General features: G+C 40.7%; 1 protein-coding gene across 1 annotated transcript in view; it reads right to left on the reverse strand.

Moving 5' to 3' along the window:
• The window catches only part of Epc1 (enhancer of polycomb homolog 1), an 80158-nt gene extending 63915 nt beyond the window's left edge, over nt 1–16243 (reverse strand). Inside the window, exon 1 of the mRNA NM_007935.2 lies at nt 16000–16243. Coding sequence (NP_031961.1) covers nt 16000–16002 — 3 coding nt within the window. The 5' untranslated portion in view covers nt 16003–16243. The remainder of the gene's footprint in view (nt 1–15999) is intronic.
• Between the last annotated feature and the right edge of the window lie 8832 nt (nt 16244–25075).

The following is a 25075-nucleotide window of genomic DNA, read 5'->3' on the forward strand; positions in this document are numbered from 1 at the left end:
GGACCCATTTTTAAAGGACATCTGTACTGTAAGTATTTTTACTTTCCATGATTTATTCCTTGTTACTGCCAGGGAACTGAGCCTGGGACTCACACATGCCAGGCAAACATCAGATCACCACAGCTCACACTCACACACTCACAGCTCTACAATTTACGTTTTGTATATGTGGTATGAAAGAGAATAGTGTCTGTAAGGGACTCAACTCCTTTAAGATTGGAAACAACAAAAATTCTCCAACCAAACACCTACATACTTACAGAACCAGCTATGGAAGCATAGTGGGGGTTGGGTGTTTTGATTTCTTTCCATTCAGCAGCTATGCATCATTCAGGCAAGTAAGGCTTGCAGAAGGAGCACCCCTGTTCTTTTCACCCCACTGTCAGGTGATTAACCATCAAAGCGTATTCAATGACCACGCAAGCTCCCTGCCCAAAGCTTCCAGAGTTACTCAGGGTAAAACTCCTGAGGCTACCAGCTTGCTGACACAGCTAGCTACTGTTTGCCTCAGGGGCAGTGCATTTTAAACACCAACAGGCACTGGAAAGAATGGGAGCTTCCTAGGTTGAAGATCTGGATCCCAATGGAATCTATCTATTATTTACCGTGACTGTCCCAGACTCAACACTAGATGTCCCTGAAAAGCTTCTGGGTAGAAACCTCGGTCTCCAAGACACCACTATTCAGAGGCGAATGTGGAATAAGGGTCTGACCTCACTGACTGATAATACATTGATGGCCTGTGAGCCAAGGGGATTTGCTGTAAAATCTCCTTCTCTTTCTCTCCTTCCCTCTGCTTCCTGGCAGCCATAGTGAGCAGCTACGCTCCATCACATGCACCCAACCACCATGCACTGTGGCCCAGACCTGGCACCAACTGAGGCTACTCACCAGGGGCTGCCTCCTTGACAATGTCTTTCCTGTTGATTTCTCGGGTCATCTGTTCTGGCCCTCACGTGACTAACACAACTACATTCCAGAAATGATTTATTTCTGAGCAGTACGATCTCACACGAATGGTCAAAGGAATGAAAACTCAGTCTCTCTGCTTTTAGGTGGTTAACCAGAGCAAATGAGATAGTATAGTGGGAACAATCTCTAAAGATTCCAAAGTGCCACACCAATATAAGGAAGAGTACTCAATTTCAACATGGCAGCTCGAAGGAAGGGTTTGCAGGCCTCAGAGTATGCCACAAGAGGCACACATGCACAAATGAGCCTGACTTAATACATTCTCTACAGTCCACTGATGAACTATGACAAGATAAATTAAAAGGAGAGTGGGGAGTCTTAAATCTAGTAAAACTGTTTAAAAGATTTCTTATGAAAGGAAAGTAGACAAAGATGTCTTCTCTAGCAACTAAGTCTTCTGTGATTAGCTGCAATCACACAAGGACAAGGCACTCCCGCTCACCTGTATTACTCTGAGGGAGGGCCGAGCACCCTTCCTTCCCAGCTGCTATGATGGCACAGGTTTAGTGACCATGGAGTCAGACTCCACTCTCAGCACCCACATGAGGGCTCAAGGGACCTGACACCCTCTTCTGGCTGCTGTAATTACTGCATTTCATGTATTGCACAGGCATGAGCAGGCAAAACAGCCACACAAATACAAATAAAGAAAAAAATTTAGAGAGCTTTTCATAGTGCTGCCACCTCCTGCTGTGTTTCAAGAACTTGTCTTAAAACGCATTTTCAGCCACGTGATGTTTTTAGAACTGACTCATGAATAAGCTAAAATTTAATCCATGATGATCCAGCTTTCTTGTTTCCAGTGGTTACTCATGAGCATCTTATTTTAAAGAAGTTGGGCTCCAGTGCTCTGCTGACAGCCAGCATGTATGATCTCCCTGTCCCTGAGCTACTGGGAAATCTGAAGCCTTGTTCATGCCACACTAATGCCCTGAGTTACAGCAGCCCCAGGCTGTATCTGACCTCAGTCTCCTGGGTCCCCAGGTCCTCAGCTCTGAAAAGGATGAAGTTTTTGATGCTTCTTCAATTTTAGGATTATCTCTATTCTCCCACAATTGACAGAAGAGTGATAGATGAAAAACTTTAAATATAGAGAAAGCTAAGCAAAGATGACTACTCTCTGAGAAGCCATGCCCACACACGTTCTCAGATGTGCCTGACTTTCTTTGAGAAAATTTTTCTTCTAACCCCGTGTTTATACCTATATTAATAAAATATTCAACTCTGGTTCATTTAAAAGACAAAAAAAAAAAGGTAATCAAAGATGTTTAGGGGCTAGGCAATGGTGGTGCATGCCTTCTTTAATCCCAGCATTTAGGAGGCAGAGGCAGGCAGATATCTGTGAGTTCGAGGCTTGTAAACATATTGTGAAACTAGAAAAGAGAAAGACAGACTTCGTAACAATGGCTTACACAGAAATGATTGAAATTGGGGAGGGCAAAAATCCAACTGGTGTAATATTCTTCCTAATTTCACTGTAATAGGTTTAGAAAATAATTAACACAGTAGTATAGTTTAGCAACCAAATAATAACAGGAACACTTCAACCAGTTTAGCTATCTGAAGTGTTATTTGTATAAAGAATCTATATGTATAAAGTCTGCACAGAAAGCCTGGTTATGCTTTATATAACTAGTTGTATATAACAAAGTTTTCATTAGCTTATTTTGTTACCAAGCCCAACCCCAATGCAGCTTTGATTATGAATCATGAGAACAAAGGAAAGCACATTTTTGACCTTGGCTAACTTATTTCCTGTTCAGAAAAGAGGCTACATTATTTTACACCCTATTTTGAAAGGTAAGTTTGTTATCTTCTGCTTCCAGATTACAAAATTATTTGTTGAAATAAAACATATAGGTAATAGTTCATAAATATACAAAGTAATTTATTTATAGCTAGCTTAGCCAAAAAAATGTATTTATTCTTTCTGGTTTTCTTTAATAAAGACAGAAGTCAATATTCAGCAATCATACACTAGGCACTAATCATTTTGGTCTTTTGAAGAGATAAATGTGAGGCATATGGATATACGTGGAAAGCAGTGTATGTAATACGGAGAATAATGAAAACAAGGTGCAGAATGTGAAGGCAAGCATGCAGTGATTACTGCTTGCAACGTGGGCAGGGCACTAGGAGTCAGGAGGAAGGAGGGGGGATAAACAGACAATAGCAGAGAAGGGTGGGTGGAGGCAGGCAGAGAGGGAACTGAAGAGTCAAGTGATTAAAGTAATGCAGTGTTGGGCTACAAAGTGAGACTCTGTATAAAACCGACAAAAATGATTTCAAAAACTTGACTAGCTACAAATTCAGGATTCAAAAATTCTATGTATTTGGTATGTAAAATAATATGTATATTCAAATTTAAAATAGAATGATTTATTTTGAGACAGATTCTCACATAACGAAAGCTGGCCTCAGGCCTCTGGTTATCACATCTCTGCTGGAATTAAGTTCCATGTACCACCACATCTGGCTCAGTTCATTATTTACTGCAGTTTTGTGTTCCAGAGCAACCATGCCCATTCCCTGCCTTTTAACAGCATAGATGAATATTGGAAAATGAAAGATCTGGGGCTGGAGAGGTCGCTCGGCAGGTAAGAGAGCACGCTGCCCTTCAAGAAGACCTGAGTACAGTCTCCGGCACTCACATTCGGCAGTTCACAAGCCCCTGTAGCTCCAGTCCCAGAGCTCTTCTTGCCTCTAAGAAGATTTGTACTCACAGTGCATACCATGCCCCAACCACACACGCATACACAAAAAGAAAAGAAAATCCATTTTAGAAGGCAAAATCTTAGAATTATATATGTGTCTGTGTCTTTGTGTGTGCACTTTCCAGTTGAAACTATTGTGTGAAGCTCTGGCTTCCTGTATAGATTTGCGAGGAAATAATGCACAGAGGGGTTTCTGTCCTCTAAGATAAACAGCAATGCTACCAGCCTATCACAGGTAAGCTATTCTTTTACTGCCTGTTAATTCTATTCATTCTAGGGAAAAGAATAATGGTATTAATATCAGTTGTTAGAAATGTCAACTCACAGTTGGCAGGAAATGTTATAGAAACAACCTACACATTCTACCAACTTTTCAGTGCCCCCTTGCTGCTCCTTGCTGCCCTGTGCCCATGTTTACTGAAACCTGTCTCCAACTTTCCAACCCCTTTATTCTCCCGTCAAGACTAATGAGAGATGGAAGCTGCTGAAACTTTCCTTTCCTTGGCCAGTGGTGAACAGATTAACAGACAGGCAGTTTCTTCCTCTATCTCTACCATTTTGTGAGTTAATTCTTGGACTGTTTGGGGGCACTGAGTTTTAGATGCCCAGCTTGAGAGATTCTAAGCACCTGCCCTACCAAGTTCCAGCTTTTCCTAGAGGCCTTGTCCTGCCTTACCTATGTCCACGTGGCTTCCTTTATCTGGCATGTCTGTCTTTTTGTCAACTTCTGCAGGAGCAAAGTCCACCCACAACACACAGCTCCAGGCAAAAGCTGCCTTCTCTGTAAAGTTGACCCATTCCCAAACCTGCCCTTTTTGCTTTCTCTGTAATCCTCAGCAGGTTTTTTGTTTGTTTGTTTGTTTTTTGTTTTTGCTTTTGTTTTGTTTTTAATGTGGTAGAAGTTCAATAAATATTTGCTTAAAAGGTGAAAAGAAGGTAATACAGAAGCTCTTGGAAAGTCTGTTTCATTCACTGATTGTGTGTGTTGTGCACGTAAGTCTGCACACATGAGCATCCAAGTGTGCTCACACAGAGGATAGAATAATATGTTGGATGTCTTTCTCTCTCACTCTCCATCCTGTTGACCGGAGCAGGGTCTCCGAGTGAACGAGAAATTTGTCATCTGAGTTAGGCTGGCTGGCTAGCATGCCTCTCAGGATCAGCCTGTGTCCAGCCTCCAACACTATGGTTATAGGTATGTTGGGGTTTTTTGTATGAGTAGTGGGGATTCGAACCCAGTCCTCAATGCTTGCAGAGCAAATGTTCTTACCCACTGGGCCATCTTCCCAGTCCCCTACTGACTTTTAATAAAGCACCTGGAGGAAACAGCACTCCACCCCAGGAGCTCTGCTAATACTGATAATCTGTGTTTGAATGAGGCGGTGTGGGTGAGGGTGGGGACGGGGCTTAAACCTAGGCCCTCAGACAAGGTCAGCAAGTTTTCTACCACTGAGCTAAGTTCTCAGACATGGGGTGATCTTCTAATGCCCACCGTATCTCCTAGAGTTTGGAGCTTAAGTTTTCTACAATTATTAAACATTTGGTCTCATGGTGGTGTGATGGGTAGATAATGGTAGAGCCTTTGGGAGGTTGGACCAAGTGGGAGGGTTTAGATCACTGGGGGCAGTCTCCTGAGGGGAAGTGGGGGGCTATTCTCTAATTCTCTTTGGCTTCCTGGCCATGAAGAGAGTGGATCTGCTCTATCCAAAGATCCTCACTGTTACTCCTGGCACCTCAACAGTGACAGGCCTCCATCACAGACCAAAACTTCTAAAACTGTGAGCCAATAGCTCTCTTATATCTTTGTAAGCTAACTATCTCCAAAAATGTGTTATGGTGATTATGGAGAGCATGGGGAGGCGTTTTTGACTCTGCCATCAGAAAGTGAGTTGAGAGCATGTTCGAGAGCTAGGGCACGTCAGGATCAACCACAGGCACTCTGAATGCATGGCCTCACTGCTATCACATTTTAATGTTAGGTAAGCAATTCCACCTGTCTGGGCAAACTCAGGCTCTAGGTGATGATCTTACTGGCCTAACCTAATCCAGGTGTGAAGGGGGCATTTCAGACCTCAGGAGAGAACACTCGAAGGAACACAATCCTCAACTGGAATGGACAAGTCATTTTTTTCTGTATTACCTTGTTGTACTGGCTGGTTTTGTGTGTCAACTTGACATAAGCTGGAGTTATCACAGAGAAAGGAGCCTCCCTTGAGGAAATGTCTCCATGAGATCCAGCTGTAAGGCATTTTCTCAATTAGTGAGCAAGGGGGAAGGGCCCATTAAGGGTGGTGCCATCCCTGGGCTGGTAGTCTTGGGATCTATAAGAGAGCAGGCTGAGCAAACCAGTAAGAAACATCCCTCCATGGCTGCCAGGTATACATCAGCTCCTGCTTCCTGACCTGCTTGAGTTCCAGTCCTGACTTCTTTGGTGACTAATAGCAACATGGAAGTGTAAGCTGAATAAACCCTTTCCTCCCCCACTTGCTTCTTGATCATGATGTTTGTGCAGGAATAGAAGCCCCGACTAAGACAGATGCCAAGGGGAAATTGAAATAGAATGATAGAGATAGGAACTTTTGGAGGAGCTGAGCTATATGAACAAGACAGAGTGAGGCGTGGCTGCCAGGTATGCATGAAAATGGACTCTCACAACACCTTCTAGGACTGTATGTAAGGCTGTGGCTGTTCCTGTAATAGCTAAGCACACCGCAAACCAGGAAGACAGAATGAATGCACAGTACAAGGTACAACAACACTTTACTTTTTGAAACAGGATCTGATGTGGCTAGCCTTGAACTCGCTACAAAGCTGAGGTAGTCCTTGAACACCTGGTCCCCGTTTCGACCTCCCACATGCCCCACAACTGGCTCCTAAGTACTTGATGGAAAGGAACTGAACTGGTTAACAGTGGACTGAGTAGAGGTCTGTCCTACACCTTTAAGCAGACTACCTACTAAGTTTATAAGTAGCACTGACATACTAAGGGGAACAAGAAACGAGCCATGTTTATGTTACATTTCTTAAATATGTAAGGCTTTCTTAAGGTTTCAAAAGTGTTCCCTGGGAAAGAAAGAGGATGATTGTCAGCATCTCTTTCCTAGCTGAGGTCTGGGTAGCAAGGGGCCATTAGCTTGCTGTTTCCCTTGATACAACTGTGCAGTTATAATCTATTTACTTTGCAACTCCCTCACCTCCTAGGATTCTAAGTTTTGGAAAATGGGAATAAGGCTAGCGATACTCATCCACCCACCCTCCACAGAGTTCTGGCTCCACGGCTGGCCTCACTGGCTCTTTGGGTTTTGTTTTGTTGTTGCTTTGCTTTTTCAGACAGGGTTTCTCTGTGTGGCCTTAGCTATCCACTCACTGAGTAGAGCAGGCTGGCCTTGAACTCACAAGAGACCCACCTGCCTCTGCCTCCCAAATGCTGGGATTAAAGGTGAGTGTCCCTTACCTTCCTTCAGTAGTTGTTAATTATTGATCTAACTCAGATCCTCAGCTCTAGCTTCGTATTAGGGATTGGGAATAGCTGTGGAAGATCCTATGCCCAGCTCCAGTGCAGATCAATTAACTCAGAATTTCCTGAGTTTGCAATTTTCTAGGTGAAGCCATATGTAAAGTGCCTGCTTAGCAAGCACGAGGAAGCTCTGGCTTCTGTCCTCAGCACCACAGTACATAGGTGGATAAGCACAGGCACATACACAGGCAGTGTTGAGAAGTTCTAGAGTAAGAGGATGAGCCTGCCATAGTAGTATGGAGGATCCAGGTATATTCTGGACCAAGGTTACCCTATAGACTCTTCTAGAACATCAGAAATGTTTCATAGTCTGTGCTGCTCAAATATAGCAGCTACTACTAAGTAGACTACTTGAAATGCTGATAGTCTGATTGAGAAATTAAAACCTCCAAGTTCAACTACTTCACGTTTGTGTATACAGATGCCATGGAGCAAGCGGGTTAGCTCATTGGAGAGTACAGCATGTAGGTTTTAATGCCATTTTAGATGAGCTGAGTCTGGGACTGAATGTGACTGCATGATTCTTTTTGTAAAAGAAAATCTTCATATATTTAGTGTGTGTGTGTGCGCGTGCGTGCGTGTGCGTCTGTGTATCAGCAGGCACCATGTCCTACATGTGGAGGTCAGAGGAGAATTTGGGGAGTTGGTTCTCTCCTCCTACCATGGAGGTCCCAGGCATTGTCCTCAGATCATGAGACTTAGGCTGCTGAGCCATCTCACTCTCCCCGGCTGCCCTACTCACACCTCTTTGAGGTTCTTCACAGCATTTCCTAACAAGTCCTCCCAGCTAAAAGGAAGGATACACGAAGATTGCACTGGCTTTGTGGAAAGCAAGGGCTGTGGATTAGCTTTCCACTCTTTCATTCAGGTAGAAAAAGGAAGCAAAGGTCTTCAGAACTAAATGTTCTTTAAGTTTTGTACATAATAATGGAGAAGTGACTGATTAAACTCTGGGGAAAGTCCTCCTCAGTCTTTGGCATAGTACAGGGTTTTCCAACTGTGTTTTGTGACCTCTGCCTTGGAAGATGAGAGTTTCCAGTGATCTGTGGTGACAGCCTGAGTTCCAGGGCTAAATATAGGTCACTGGCAATGACAGCTTTCCTTTCTCAGGCACTTGGAAATCAAGCCCTATCCATGAATGGGGTTATTCATGGTTGGTGGGATACAAGACTGAGAACAGCCAGGAACATGGCCCAGATAGGAGTCTTTCCCCTGCAACTTCCTACTGAATAAAAATGAACTGTGTTTACCTGATTTCCAAATAACTTGTAAATTGTGGGTAGCTTTTGGGAAATTCTAAAAATCTCATGATGTTTAATTTAACAAAGTTTGAAAGAACAAAAATGAATTTCTAAAGCCTAGCATCAACATAGACCAGGATACTTCCCCATGGCCACATTTTCTTTTTTTTTTTTTTTAATTTTTTTTATTACGTATTTTCCTCAATTACATTTCCAATGCTATCCCAAAAGTCCCCCATACCTTCCCTCCACTCCCCTACCCACCCATTCCCATTTTTTTGGCCCTGGCGATCCCCTGTACTGGGGCATATAAAGTCTGTGTGCTCAATGGGCCTCTCTTTCCAGTGATGGCCGACTAGGCCATCTTTTGATACATATGCAGCTAGAGTCCACATTTTCAAATACTAGCAACACAGCCATCAAATTCAATTGTGGAATTAACACCCCCCCCAAGTCCCTGTCAAGTGTTTCAGTGAGGCCACCCTGCCTGCTCACATAGCCATTCATTATATCTGCCAGATTTGAATGACAGTTTGTGACCCAGCTTTTGAGGTCCAATTAAGTATCATGGCATATAGCCTGACAAGAACTGGGCAATGTTCTCCAAGGGTGTACCCCTGAGGAAAGCATTTAGGTCATTTGGACCTGGCTTTCTCATAGGTACCCCCAGACTTCCTACAACTAGAACCCAAGGTGTGTAGCCCAGCACTCTGTGTTCTAATAAGCCATCAAGGTGATTCTGGTGCTAAAATTTGAGACCTACTGTAAATCCTCCAAAAATGTCCCCCAAATAAAAGCTTCATTATGACTTGAAGCTGAAAACGACTAAACCATTTGACTATATTTTTTTATTATACTGTTATGATGATGATGGTGTGTGTGCACATGCGCGCGCGCACACACACACACACAGGACAGGAAGTGTGTACAAGTGGAGGTCAGAGAATAGTTTTCAGGAGTTGGTTTTCTTCTTCCACCATGCAGGTTCTGGGGTTTAAATTCGGGTCACCAGGCTTGTGCACCAAGTACCTTTATGTGATGAGCCATTTTAGAACCTAACCAGGCCTTTATAAGGCTATAAAATAGAAGCCAGTATTCTATGTGCACTTAATTTTATAAGTGGTGAAATTCCCTACTTCAACAAGGCTTCTTTGCTTTTTGACTGTAATTCAATTTTATAAGTTTAAAATTTTTAAAATCAACTTCTGGTAGAATCTCATCACATACAATTGCTAGTGAAGGTATTTTAGGCAAACTCAACATGGAAAACTTCAGAAGCAGGGCTGCTAAGGTCATGTAAGGCATGTAAGAGGCCTGTGCCATGGGCTGAAGACGGAATCTGATTCCAAAACCCTGGCTGAAAGAGAGACACGATCCCAAAAGTTGTCTGATCTTTGCACACACATACCAGAAACCACGCATGCACACAATAAATAAATAAAGCTTTAAAGAAAAATTCAGATGTATATCATTGGTAAGTGAGAATCACTGCTCCTATGAAATGACTATTGGTTATAAAATAATGAATAAATCCAGTAGAAAATTATGCAGCTATACTATACTGCTCATTTAAAATATGTCAATTCACAAAGTGCAAATTTACAGATGATCTATTGTGGCAGTAGTGAAGAGGTGAGTCTACAATATAAGCTCTGATCTCAGACCTACAAGTTCAGCTCTATTCTTTGATTTACTAGGTAATGTGGGTCATATCTAAGGTGTGCCAGTTTTTCTGTTTCTTCCATAAAAATGAGTTTAACTTCCCTACTCTGTGTGAAGATGCTGAGACAGTACTGGTTGTAGAACAACACAAGCTCTAGTTGAGAGCTACATTGTTAATGTCTTCTAAAAATGACTGTGCATTTCTTTATTTTTCTGTGTCTGCATGTGTTTACATGTACCATAGACATGTAGGTGACCATTGGAAGCCAAAAGAGGGCATCAAATCTCCTGCAATGGGAGTTACAGGTGGCTGTGAGCTGCTGTGTAGGTGCTGAGAATCAAATGTGGCTACTCTAGAAAAGCAACAAGCACTCAACCACTGAGCCATCTCTGCAGCCCCGGTTGTCCCTTTGTAGCTTAGCTGGCCTGTGACCAGTCTGGTCACCATGAAGACAGATGATGTTAATGCTTCATCACTCCAGAATGTGCACATAGAAGTTTACAAAGTAATCCAAGCCCACAGCACTGAGTTTTGGACACACAGCAAGTGCTCACCCTTCTAAGCATCTATCTTCTTTAGCCACACCCTCTGTGATCATTCCAACCTTGCTGAAGTAAGGCATGTCCGATGTTTCTGGGAAAGGTCATCTCCCTTTGTAAAAGCAGAGTCTTCTCATTTTGAAAACTGTGTTCCTAGGCTCTGATGTCTAGGTCTTGGCAGCCATCTTGATAACAATGACAGTGTCAAAGGAAAAAAAAAAAAAAACCCAAGAAAGTTCATAGAAACCAATCAGCTACTGAGTCAAACCTAGACCTTCCCTCCTGATTACGTAAATAATAAATACTGCTAGCTTTAACATCATTCTCAGCAGAGTTCTATGTTAGCACCCAGCAGTATGAGTTACCTGGTCCTATAACAAAATAATTTAGTTATCTTAAGTCATCTACTGCAACCCTGTAAGTGTCCTTCAGTTCATCTGTGTAGAAGTAACATTCATGTGACTTCTTGCTCTATACTTGCTTAGCAGATTAAACATTAGCTAGATGTTTAAGTGTATTAACTTCATAAAATATTTGTTTTGATTTTAAATTTTTCTGTTTTTGAGTTCGAGGCCAGCCTGGTCTACAAAGTGAGTTCCAGGACAGCCAGGGCTATACAAAGAATCCCTGTCTCGAAAAAAAAAAAAAAAAAAGAAAGAAAGAAAGAAATGTCTACAGAAGATTTAAAAATAAGAATGTATATTAAAAGGAGCTTATGCACGAGCCCTCAGTTCAGATAACTGGTGCCGTGTATCTGTAAGTTCAGCAGGAGGGGTGGGGTGTTAGCGACAGGTGCGTCCTTGGACTTCTTACCAGCCAGCCTAACACAATGAGAGACCCTGACTCAACAATCTTAAATTGCTTCTAATAGTCTTTGGTTGCTCCTTTTATTTGTCTCGACTACTGTAAAGGTTGATACTGAACGTGGTAATGTTTAAATTAGGGATATGTGAGTAAAATGTACAAAGTCCATTTATGATAAAAACAAACAAACAACAACTATCATATATTGTCTTTTTGTGGCTGCTGTCTTTGTTTTCTTCTTGAGACAGACTCTCCTGTAGCACAGGCTGTCCTTGAAGTCCTGAGTCTTTGTATTGACACAGCTTAATGGTTTTGTTTTTTTAAGTAAACATGTAGGGGCTGGGGTCCTGGAGAGACGGCTCACCAGTTAAGAGCACTGGCTGCTCTTCTAGGGGATCAGGGTTCAATTCCCAGCACCCGCATGGCAGCTCACAGCTCTCTGTAACTCTGGGTCCAGGGGATCGTACACCCTCCCATGGACATGTGTGCAGGCAAAACACCAATACACATAAAAAATTATATAAAACAGTAAACTTTTTGGGCTCTGGGTTGAATTCTAACCATCGATACAAGCAAGTAGGCACTCTGTAATAAACAGAGCTCGGAGACACACCCCAAACTCATCATACAGGATGCCCTCTCAAGTGCTTTCTTACAGACAAACCAATGTTGCACTTCTTGCTTTGTAATGGGAACAGGCATCAGGTGGCTATCTAGTTATGTACCATCTGTTTGTATTATAGCTGAAGCAGGAAGGCCAGCCACCATTTCCCCAAGCTCGCTGTGAGTATTTGGTGTCCAAATTATGGTCCTTTAGTAAAAAGACTACTGTCAGATCCATATTAACAAGTTAAAATTTTAACCTTTTTCTTCCTCCAGAGATTATGCATGGTCAGTGGCTCTAAATGGTTACATCCCACAGCTAAGGCCTCAGATTTAAAACATTGTTAGAACATGAAGCCATGTTGGCCTTTCAGGTGTTGAAGAGAAAAACTTTTCCATTCTCTCTCAGTACCGTAAGCCAGCATCCTGTACTACTGATGGAGACAGGGAGATCTTGAACAATGAGAACCCCTGGTAAAATCAGCGCTGCACACAGCAAGTATACAGCATGTGTGTATCTGTGCAGGAATGAAATCTTTCACTCTGCCTTACTTTCTGCCTGGAGTCTTCATTTCAGGGTCATAGTGGAAAGATAAAAAATAAGTCAGAGCACAATACACCCATTTTGTGTATTATTTTTCTTTCCTGGGTAAAGTCATGCCAGGAACAGTAAGTTACATTTGTGGAATCAGCAGCGTGTCCAAGAAACAACAGAGAAGTGGCAAATATGCACGGGAAGGACAAAACTGCACCATTTAAAATGCCCAGCTTCAGATCTGTATTGAAGCGGCATTCAGAGAATATATTCTTCCCTTTAAGAACTTCGTCCCAAGTTAAGGGAGCCTGGCCCTGAGTGAGGTCAGCTTCTTCCCTTTGCTGCCTTACCTACCACTATCCATTACCTACTGGGTTTGGCTAATCTGAAATTTTCTCAGTACTTAGGAATTCCAATGACATCATAGTAATGAATTAAACTCTACTGGCTCAGTATATTAGTCTGAATGTAATTTTCAGTTTATTCCTATTATTGAGGATTCAATGTTCATTTTTCTGAGGTGTATTGTTTAGAATCTGACTTAAAGACTGTCCCTGTCTTCCGTGTCCTTCCTTCCTTCTACAACCTGTTTTCTGACTGTATTACTGTTCGTTAACCTCTCCCTCCACAAGAGGGATGGGCAGTGTGCGCGTGCACACATGCACATGCACACGCACGCACGCACAAACACACACACATACACACAAAAGGCATTTTAATGATGTCAATTTTGCTACTTGCCACTACTCCCTCTGATACAATGATATGCAAAAAGGTGTCAATTTGAAATGACACAGCAAATTTGTGGAAAATACAATTTTTGATTGTACATGATCTAGCAATTTCTGCCATAAAAAATGAATTAGTTCTTTATATATTACATTTTATAAAGGATTTTTAATGATTAAAAAATTGGTTTTATAATTCTAAGCATAATCACACCAAACTCATGAACTTAATGTCTATAAAATGTCAATGAAAAAGAATTAATTCCCAAAGAATCAAGAGCTAAGATGAAGTACCAGATACATTTGAAAATGGAGACTAATATAAAATAGGGAATTATTTTTACCTCACAGATTTAAACCTCTTTACTTATACAATGACAGCAAGGTCACATCTAGAAGAGTATGTGTGATAGAAATGTCTGAGTGATTTTCAAAAGTAACGACTGAACTCTAATGGTTACTTCATAATCAATGATGTAATAGTCAGGAGGAGAACAAAGAGGATTGCATAGCTACAGATGGACTTCTCGGCTCAGTTTGCTCTTAAAAGGGGTGACATTAGACAAACATAGACACTTTCAGAAATTAAATAAAATGAAAAATCACTACATTATGGAGAAGAGAATATTTTAGCAATAAATGTGCTGGAAGGAATATTTGATCCAGCTGTTCAGCTTCAGAGAGCTAAAGCGTCCAGATAACCAGGTTAGACAGTATTTATGCCTGCAGTATTTCATCCCATACATACTCTATACTGTCAGAAGCCACGCTTGAAGCTGCATTTAGACTTCACAAAGAGAAAGAATGAACTATGCCTGTGAATCCTTCAAACCTCCTGAGCATGCTACAGACAAAATATAGGCGTTGGGCTTGTTTCTGAAGTTCAAGGAAGGAGATAAACAGATTCTAGGGAATACTATTTCTACTCTAGTTCACATATTCTTTTACTGCAGACTGTTAAAGGACCAGTGGAAAGGGCATTTACAGATGTCAAAGTAATAAAGCCTCTTGACTCCTGACACGGTCGCTCGCTCTCTCAAGACATAACCTGTTAGTCACATAATCCAGAAGCTGTTTCAGTTTTTACTTTACTTGGTAAACAATGCATTTCAAAGTAAAATTACTGGTTCTTCCTACTTTATTTTTGAACTGAAGACTTCTTCACAAACAACAAACATGTTTACAGAGACCAGTAAAGCCAATGTCATATTGTGACATATTTTTGTTCCTGGCAGGCTTTGGGCCTAAATCCCTTAGTCTCTAATCAGATAACTCTCAAGAACAAAGATGTAATGCCTCCTTAGTAATTGTACACATTAGTATTTTTAAGTTAAAAATATGTATGCAATATTCTTTAAAAAATTATTTTGTTCCAACAATGAAAATACTTGCTCATTTTAAAACAAGGCTGTCTATAAATTCAATCCAAGGAGCAGCTTAAAATAAAACAGACAAGACAAGCTACTAGACCATTCTCGAGACAGATTCAGAATATGTATTTGAGAAATCCCTTGATTCAAAATGAAATTCAACTTTTACAATGTCCAAAGAACTAATACTCAAATGTTTTGTTACATTGAAAGGGTGCTAATGGGCATGGTTTTGTAAAATAAGAAAAGATACATATAGGATGCTAGAGAGGAGAAGGCAAAGGACAGCTTATTATTAAAGAATTCAATAAAGATAATAAATCAGATGAGATCAAACACAACTGCCAACTGCATGCTTGTCCATAATGTCCCCTGGATTGGCTGTGACGACATGTCTATTCTCACCATGGTGCACAGAGCACAGCAAATGCTTAAATAATACAGCTGGCCAAACTGAACTTTCTTTATGAAAATTAAAGGATAATAGATAAAATCTTGCCCCACCTTTTTTCTTCCTTTTTTCTTTTAGTAAAACTGACAAATTACTGAGGAGCACTACAGCGCCACCAACACAGATCAGTGCAGAACAAAAAAAAAAAAAAAAAAAAAAAAAAATCTCCCACCGTGTGCAAAAAGAAGAAAACTAGAAAAATGCCAAAAATTACAAAATGTCTCCCAAATGTACCTTTCTGGAGAAAAAAAAATAAGATAGATCTGCAGAGATGAATCGACAAAGAGCTTGAAAGAAATCACATCCTAGACCACAAGTTAGATCCTCTCAGCAATAAAAGAGCCACTATTTAGCAACAGCCATAACTTAAACCCGGTTATGTCAATCTCCGCCTTCATTATACCAGAGCTGCTTTCTGAAGTACTCCATCAGGGGAATCACAATAGATTTATGTTTAAAAAGCAAAACAAAACTACAACGGTAGTTTGCCCGTTGGTAATTTACTCTGGACAAACTAGGCAATAGATAATTTTTATAAAGAGGATGCGTACATATTTGGCACTACCAACATTGCTGGCACACAAAAAAAGTCCATCTTGAAACATTTGAGTTCCCCTTTAGTTCACAGCAATTAAAGTATAATTTTCATTATACATGTTTATCTTTAACAATGAAGAGAAAAACTATTTTTTTTTCCTTTCGGTAAAAATTAACCAGACAAAATTAGGTGGAACGTGCAGAGATCCAAGCTAAAGAAAAATACAAAGATTGGTTTTGTAAGAAGAAACACAATGAAAACCTCTCTTATCTGGTGCTCCTTTCGAAGACGTAATGCTAAGAATGTTTAAAATTATAAACTTACCATCGGTGAAGGCAAAGCAGCAGCCAGCTCTCAAAAAAAAATTGTAACAATATAGGTTGGGGTCTGGGTTGTTCAGAAAAAACAGCCTCCGGGCAGCGTACGGATCTTCAAACATCCTGAAAATATTTGGTAAATCAAAAGTGAGACTTTCGTCCATGGAGGGCGGCGGAGCGGGGCGGGCAGCCGCAGGATCCGAGGGCGTCCGGGGGAATGAAGCAGGCTGGAGGCTGCGGAGCGGGCGGCGGCGGCAGGCGCGGGGTTAACAACTCTGCGCTGGCGGGCGAGAGGGCGGGCGCGCACGCCCATTGGCTGGCGGCCTCTGGGCTCCGCCCTCGCTCCCGCCTCCCGCAGCTCGGAAAGAATGCACGACTGTGCCATTTTACACCGGGCTCTGGAGAGTGCAGACGCCCGGGCCCTTCTCCGGGCTGGGGAGTAGGTGACAGTGACTAGCACAACAATGGCAGCGACCGCGTCCTCGGAGCATCTGGGCACGCCCTTGCGCGCGGCGCGTGGGGAGCTTCACGGGAGACAGCGTCCGTATGGGACGCGGATGTGGACGCGAAAGATGCCCCTTCGAGGGTGCTTGGTGTGACGTTCCGAGGGCCTCCTATAGCCGCGAGCTCTACAGTCCCTGCATCACCATCGAATAAATCCCGACACAAGTTGAAACCATAGTCAGCTCCTCCACCCCCTCCCCTTTCAACGCTGCTCCCAAACCCCTTCCTGGCCGGCCCAGTTCTACAGCGCCGCCTTACAAACAAAATGGCTGAGGTGTCCAGTTTTTTTTTTTTTTTTTTTTTTTTTTGGATCCTTCCACTCTGCCTTCAGGAAGTGGTAGAAATTCAAAATAAATAAAGCCCTAAAGTCTACCCTTGAGTCTGAACGCCTTACCAACCTTTGGTGCTTGCTGGTGCTAGCGGGGTGTCTAGGAAATGCGCTCTTTTTTGTTCTTTTTTTCTTTTAATTGTTTTGAAAAGAACATCAATCATTAGGGATTTACTTGATTGTAATTTAAACTAACTGCTTTACATATTTATAAGGTCTTTCACCTAACTTGGCAGACTTTCAATTAAGTGGGCTGGGAAACTTGATTATCTCTAGTTGGGTGCTGAGCAGGGCTGTTGCAAACAGACTTTTTAAAATACAGTCTAAAAATTAAACATAAAAATGTGAGAGGAACCCAACACTTGTGATTGCAAATGTAAAGTCCCCCAAAGTCAGTTAATATCAAAGTGTTTCAATAACTTAAATGTGTAAACTGAATGCATCAACTGTGCAATTAATTTCTTGCCAGGAAGTTTCTAATAGGCCAATGACGAAAAAAAATAGATGGAGAATTGCTCACATTCTTCAAGACATCCCCCCCCCCCCAACTCACCCCACACAGAGGTCTGATATACGGGGCTAGTATTTAATAGGTAGCCACTTTTAAAACTATACCTAGGATTACTATCACACTCACTGTCTACAACAAGACTGAGGAAAAAAATGCTGTTAATTACAGGACGATTAGAATAAGCAAGACTTGTCTCCAGTAAACCAGAGAGTTTATGAACAGGTAGTGACCCACAGACTTGGGGCTAAGTTAAATAGACAGAGTCAGATTCCCCTCTGGCCTCTATATTTTGCCCCTGCACTGAAGAAGATAACTAGGGTAGACCTGGATTCACAAATATTTACAGAGCAGCTATGGTAAAAAAAAAAAAAAAAAAAAAAAAAAAAATCTGGACAGGAATAGACTCTTATGTAAGTCTACAGATAGTCTACAGACTAGACTATTCTGAGCATCTTGTAAGTTATTCATATTCTTAATTATATATTTTCTGATGAAATAGCTGGTTTTCCAGTTTTAAAGCCATATTCATGGTATACATGAACAGGTTTCTTGCTTTTTCTCTATGTTCAAAGGCAAAATGGAGGAGACAGTGTAGAAAAGTTCTCAGTTAAGTAAGTTGGAGGTTGTTTGTCACAGTTCTTAAGAACTTAGCATTTGCTGCTTATAGGTAATAATGAATAAGCAGCAGTTAGCTAACACATGATTCAACGTGTTGGAGAATGCTCTCTCTGAAAGGCACGCAGGACAGAGAGTGCATCAATAAGGAGGCCCAGAAACTGCTCCTTAGCAGATGACATTGACACTAGACTCAAAAGATGGGGAAACTACCACAGGACATACACTAAGGCCCTCAGGTGGATTCCAGAGGCACATTCTCGAAGCGCCATGGAGGCCAGCATGTCCAAAGTACACCCAGAGGAAGAAGATGGCAACAGTTGGCCAGAGGTGCAGGTAGGATTGAGCAGGCATGTGAGCAGGACTGAAGGTAAGTGGACCCAGGTCCACCACAGAGCTCCATGTTTAAGCTGTGAATTAGTGACAATAGTCTCAGAGGTTTTAATGGTGGTGAACTGCAGAGAAATGGAAGTGGAGAGCAAATCCCACAATGAGAATTTTGAGTTCACATGGCTACATCACGGCTACATCACAGCTACATCACGGAGTTCTGCTTTTTATCCACATGTCATAGCCAGGGATGATGGTTGAATTAATTATAAATATAAAAAAGCAAGACATAAAGCAGACCACACTGTGTAATACTAGTAAAATTCTTTTAGAAAGTAGCAACACAGACAACTCATCATCTTGATTTCCTTCGTCTCTTTACCTATGTTTTCCTAGATAAAGCTTCATTAGATAGCTCTGGCCTAGTTGGCTTTAGCACTTTGACTTTGTTTAATATTCTTACTTTTTTTTTTTAATTTAAAAAAGCTGGTGTGGTGGTGCAAGCCTTTATTTCCAGTACCAGGAGGCAGAGGCAGGTGGATCTCTGTGAGTTCGAGGTCAGCCTGGTCTATGGAGCAAGTTCCAGAACAGTAAGGGCTGGACAGAGAAATTTTGTCTGGAAAACAAAATAAAAATAAACAAAAAATTCTTACACATTGTTTAATCCATTGAAAAATCTGAGTATCTTCTATTGTTATAACAGATACAAAGCATTGTTGAATCTAGAAATTAGAAAAGTTAATTAGAATAAAAAGTAAGGTTTTTACAATTTGGTATCTGACTTTTGCAACTCAAAATTTCATGAGTACATGAACAGAAACAGCGTGTTCAACTACTTAAACCTAAGTCGTAGAACACTCATTGTTCTATCAAACCAGGGACACAGCCCCTCAAATGCGCCTAGGAACCACAGCAGTCAGACTTCAAATTGTGAGCCAGATGGCACATTAATAAAATCTTTACCTCATAGACTGAGAGGTAAAGGGAGATATGTTTTTGAGTGCAAACTTTTTATTTTTAAGAGGGGATATAATATAGCCTTCTGATCCCAATCAAGTTTATTACTGTTTTTTGCAGTTAAATACATATGGCCAATTGCTGTAAGTAGAGTAAATACAAGTAGCCTGAAGTAATTCAGCTTAGTTTTCCGCACTAAATACTGGGACTGCAGCTTGCAATTAAGTTTTTCAAGAAGTTCCCACCTTTGGAACTGTGGAGAGGGATTGTGCATCTGTAGATTTGAGTCTCTCTCAGGTAATTCAGAAAACAACAACAAAAACAAAACATTCTTAGCTGAAGTCAGCATTTGTAACCCTAACGAGCATGGAGAACTCCAATTTGGAAATACCCCCAAATAGACAATATGTCACCCAGGGAACAATAGTATTAAATTGTACATATTCTTGGGAAAATTCCATTATCATCCCCTCATGACTTCCATGATTCTGCCCCAAGAATGGTGAACTCACACTTCCTGCAAACTTATGTTCAAGACACACACTTGACTATTTTGTTTTTTAAATGTTCTGGTAACTTCAGCTGAGATTTAAGAGTGTTGACAATGTATTGCTTGTTGTGGGTTTTAGATGCATTTATTCATTGAAAGATTTGCTCGTTTTCACTGAAGGGCTATAGCTGAAATTGTTCGGTAGGACTCACAAGTCAGTTAAAAGAGGGCTGATTCAAGACTCAGGGCTTCAGGGCTATACATGACACCTACAGTGGCTTCCCTCTGCTGGGGTGACCAATACTCAAGAGGCCTTGAAAGTACTCAGGCTCCTGTCTCTACTCTCCTCAATGCTGTGATTGCTTCTGACATGCCAATGCACTTGAAAGGCATCCCTCAGCTAAAACAGCCATTTCAGGGCTGATGTCAGCAGTCTTCTATGCCAGTATACAGAATGCAAGGGTTAAGTGTGGTCAGCAGAGGCCCTGGATGCACAGCCACCAGCTCTATTGAACATTAGTTGCCAGCCCGATATAACTCAGTGACAAAATAAACCAAAAGAAAGTCAGAAGTGCACAAGTAGAGTTCAGTGGCCCTTCACACACACCCGGGAGACTTCTAGGGGCACAGAGCAAACTGGCTCACCACTTCATTTTTGTCTTTTAAGATTCTTATGCTTCATTCATTATCCACACCCCACCCTGTACACACTCAGCTGTGTTCAACCATCTTTCTTCTTTCTAGGGCAAGGGGCAAGGGTTTTTCAGTTTCTCATTTCCCTTTTGGCCTTTCTGGCTCTTCCTTCACACACACACACACACACACACACACACACACACACACACACACACTTTAGTAGTATTTTGACTTGACTGTATTGGCTTACAACATTTTGCATGTTTTTATGTGTTATTCTAAACTTTGTAAAACCTCTTTGCTCCTCCAGGCTCTCGCTCTCTTCTCTCCTCTACAGCATTCTTCTCTGCCCATACCTCCTTTCTCCTTTGTCTGTTTAACATTTGTCTTCTCTCTTTTTCTATGCTTTTTATCTTATTTCATTTACTGTTTACACAATTATTCTAAAAAAAAGCTTAACATCGTAGCACATTCCACACTGGTCTTATCGTTTTCAGTTTTTTTGATATTGGTGATGAATTCCTGGGTTGTAATTGCTTTTAAGTATATTTCTGTATCTTATAGGGTTTGCCATTGCTCCTTGGGGATTGAGGCTTCATGAGTAGGTTGCTCAATAAGACACTCCCCCCCTCCCCCACACACACAGTGGCAATGACTCTTTAAGAAATGGTGCTTGCAGCTTCCTTTACAAATTAAACTTTTACCTAATCTGTAACTAATAATGTTCTTTGAGATCATTTATAACTATTATCTCATTATGCTCACATACTGCATACTTAGTCTGTTGAGAGTTAACTGACCTTATACCTGAAATGGTGGGGCACACTTTTAATCCCAGCACCCAGAAGGCAAAAGCAAGAGGATCTATTTGAGTTGTAAGGCCAGCCTAGTTCACATAGCAAGTTTCATGATAGCTAAGTCTAAATAGAAAGACCCTCAAAAAACCAAAAATAAAAAAACTGACATTAAGAAAAACAATATAATTACTATAATAATATAACAATATAATTAATCTTACTATGAATTGGACTTCCCATGTTTCTTTTTTCTCTTTCATAAGCCATCACGACCCTGACTCAGATCAGTGAGTGTGTCATAAGATACTGTCCAGGACTAAGATCATCTGCTGACCGCACCAAGGCACTGGAAGTCACAGTCCCCACAGAGAATACTGACAACAACATGTGGGCATAAATGACATTTGATGGCTTTGTATGCTGATCTGAGTCAACAGGGCTAGAAAAACAATTTCCCTTTGTGAGATTCCTACAACATATTGATTTAAGACATAGGTTCCTTATTCTTTTTAGCTATCATATTTGATGTGCTGTTCAATAAATAGAACAGCCTTTTTTTTTAACAACAAAATCAAAACTCTTCAGAACAAATCAGGTTCCCTCTTGAGTGAACAACATAAGAAATCTATGCTGAATGAAAGGAGTTATCTTAGTCAGGGTTTCTATTCCTGCATAAACACCATGACCAAGAAGCAAGTTGGGGAGGAAAGGGTTTATTCAGCTTACACTTCCACACTGCTGTTCATCACCAAGGAAGTCAGGACTGGAACTCAAGCAGGTCAGGAAGCAGGAGCTGATACATAGGCCATGGAAGGATGTTTCTTACTGGCTTGCTCAGCTTGCTTTCTTACAGAACTTAAGACTACCAGCCCAGGATGGCACCACCCATGATGGGCCCTCCCCACTTGATCACTAATTGAAAAAATGCCCTACAGCTGGATTTCATGGAGAAATTTCCCCAACTGAAGCTCCTTTCTCTGTGATAACTCCAGCTTATGTCAAGTTGACACACACACACACACACACACACACACACACACACACACACACACACACACAAAACCCAGCCAGTACAGGAGTCTTTTCAGGGAAATCTATAGCTCTAAATATGTAAACTAAGAAATCAGAGAGGCCAGACACAGAGGCATAGGCTTTAATCCCAGCACTCATCAGAGGCAGGTGGATCTCCGAGAGTGGAGGTCATCCTGGTCTACATAGAGAGTTCCAGGACAGTCAGGGCTATATATCTTGAAAGAAGGAAGGAAGGAAGGAAGGAAGGAAGGAAGGAAGGAAGGAAGGAAGGAAGGAAGGAAGGAAGGAAGGAGAGAGAGAGAGAAAGAGAGAGAAAAAAAAACAAAGGAAGAAAGAAAAGATCAGAGAGATCTCAAATAAATAACCTAATGATACACTGCAAGACCCTGGAAAATGAAGAACCAAACAAACCCCAAATCAACATACAGGAAGAGAAATAAGATCAGGATAGGAATGCATGAAATAGAAAGAAACAGATAAACAACAAAAACAATTAGAAGAATCACTGAAACAAAGAGTTGATCTTTGAAAAGATAAACAAGATTGGTAAAGCATTAGTTAACTACACAGAAGAAGAGAGAGAAGACCTAAATAAATAAAATTAGCATTGAGAAGGAAACTATTACAACAGCTACCAATTCAGAAAAATCTTTTAAAGGTCTTACCTTAAAAACATACTAAGTTGGGCTGGAGAGATGGCTCAGCGATTAAGAGCACTAAATGCTCTTAACTGAATGTGGTTAAGACCTCTTCCAGAGGTCAGGGGTTCAAATCCCAGCAACCACATGGTGGCTCACAACAATCTGTAATGAGATCTGATTCCCTTTTCTGGTATGTCTGAAGACAGCTACAGTGTATGTATACATAATAAATAAATAAATCTTTCAAAAAAAGAAAGAGAAAGAAAAATACTAAGTTGAGAAATCTAAAAGAAATTGATGAGTGTCTAGATGCACACAAGCTTTCAAATTAAACCAACATGAGACACACACTAGTTAAACAGAGCTATAACAAGGAGTGAAGTTGAAGCAGTAATTTAAAAATCTCCCAATTAAGAAAAAAGTTCAGGCCCAGATAAATTCACCAGCGGATTTTACTACATCTTTAAAGAAAAATTAACGATTCTCAAATATTCCATAAACTAGAAAATTAGGAAGTGTTAGCAACTCTTTCTACAAAGTTAGCATTACCCTGATACCAAAAGCAGGGGGAAAAAGTCACAAAAAATATTACAAAGTAATTTTCCTGATGAACAGATTCAAAAATTTTCAGCAAATACTTGCAAACTGAATGTAATAATACATAAAAAACATCATTGATCATGACTTTACACCATCAAGGCAGAAATAGCTTAATACATATAATTTAAAACTTATAAATGACATAAATGGACACAAGGACTATTATTATTATTTTGATTATTTTGATAAAAGTAAAAAAAAAACTAGGAAACTAAATTTTAAGAATACAACTAAATCAAAAAGTGGACTATATTGACATGAACAGAGAGTGCTCAAAAGAAGAAATATAAATGACTAATAAATATTTTTTAAAGTATTAAACATCATTAGCCATCAGAGAAAGCCAAACTAAAACTGCTTTGAGGTCCCATCTCATTCTAATCAGAATGGGCATCATCAAGAATACAAATGACAATAAATGCTGGCTTGCCTGTGCGGAAAAGGAGAAGGCATATCTACTGGTGGTGGTACTAGAAACTGGTGTAGTCCCTGAGGAAGCCATGTCTACTGGTGGTGGCACTAGAAACTGGTGTAGTCCCTGAGGAAGCCATGTATACTGGTGGTGGCACTAGAAACTGGTATAGTTCCTGAGGAAGTCAGTCTAAATGTTTCTCAAAAAGCTAATACCACATGCCCAGCTTTAACATGCATGGACACATAACTAGACAGCTCCACGTTCTCCTTCAGAGACATGTCCGTCCATATTCATTGTTGGTCTGTTCTCAGCAGCTAGGAGATGGAGTCCACCCTGATGTCTGACAACTGATGAACAGTAAGGAAAGTGTTGGGCATGTACACGTGGAATTTTATTAGGCTGAAAGAAAAAACAAAGTCATAAAAATCTTAGGAAAATGGATTAAACTAGAAAATTAGGCAGATCTGTTATTATCAGTGTTAACAAAAAGAATTCCAGGGCCAGACAGATTCACTGCTGAGCACAGCCTAGTCATTAAAAAGAGCCCACGCTAACACTACACAAACATCCATGGACTGACAGGGAAAAACCACAACCAAACTCATTCTATGAAACCAGCACCACCCTGGTTCCAAAACCAAAGACTCACTCACAGAGAAAAACCAACTAACAAACAAACAATAACAAACTATAGTTTCCCTAAACAATGATACAAAATTTCACAATAAAATTCTTGTAAATCAAATTCAAGTATATGTTTATATCACACAGCATTACCAAGTTAGTTTCATTCCAGAGTTCAAGATAGTTCAATATCATATCTAAACATAGATAGACTTAAGGACAAAAACCACAGACCAGCTCAATTGATTCAGAAAAGGCCTCTGACAAAGATCAACATTCTTTCATGATAAAAGCCCTAAAGAAATTAGGAACAAAAAGAATGTACTTTAACATAGTAAAGGCTATATATGACAAAGTTACAGCAAACATAATATGTAAGAGAAAGAGATAACATTTTTCTCTATAGTCTGGAATTCAACAATGGAGCTCAGTCTCTTAATTTCTACTCCATGTAGTGCTTGAAAGTCTTAGGTCAATGTGGTAGTTTAAATAGGAATGGCCCCCATAGACTCATGTGTTTGACTGCTTGGCCCATGGGAGTGGCACTATTAGGAGGTGTGGCCTTATTGGAGGAGATGTGGTCTTGTTAGAGCAATTGTGTCA

The sequence above is a fragment of the Mus musculus genome, chromosome 18 (assembly GCF_000001635.26).
Source record: "Mus musculus strain C57BL/6J chromosome 18, GRCm38.p6 C57BL/6J".
In the NCBI taxonomy this organism is placed as follows: Eukaryota; Metazoa; Chordata; class Mammalia; order Rodentia; family Muridae; genus Mus; species Mus musculus.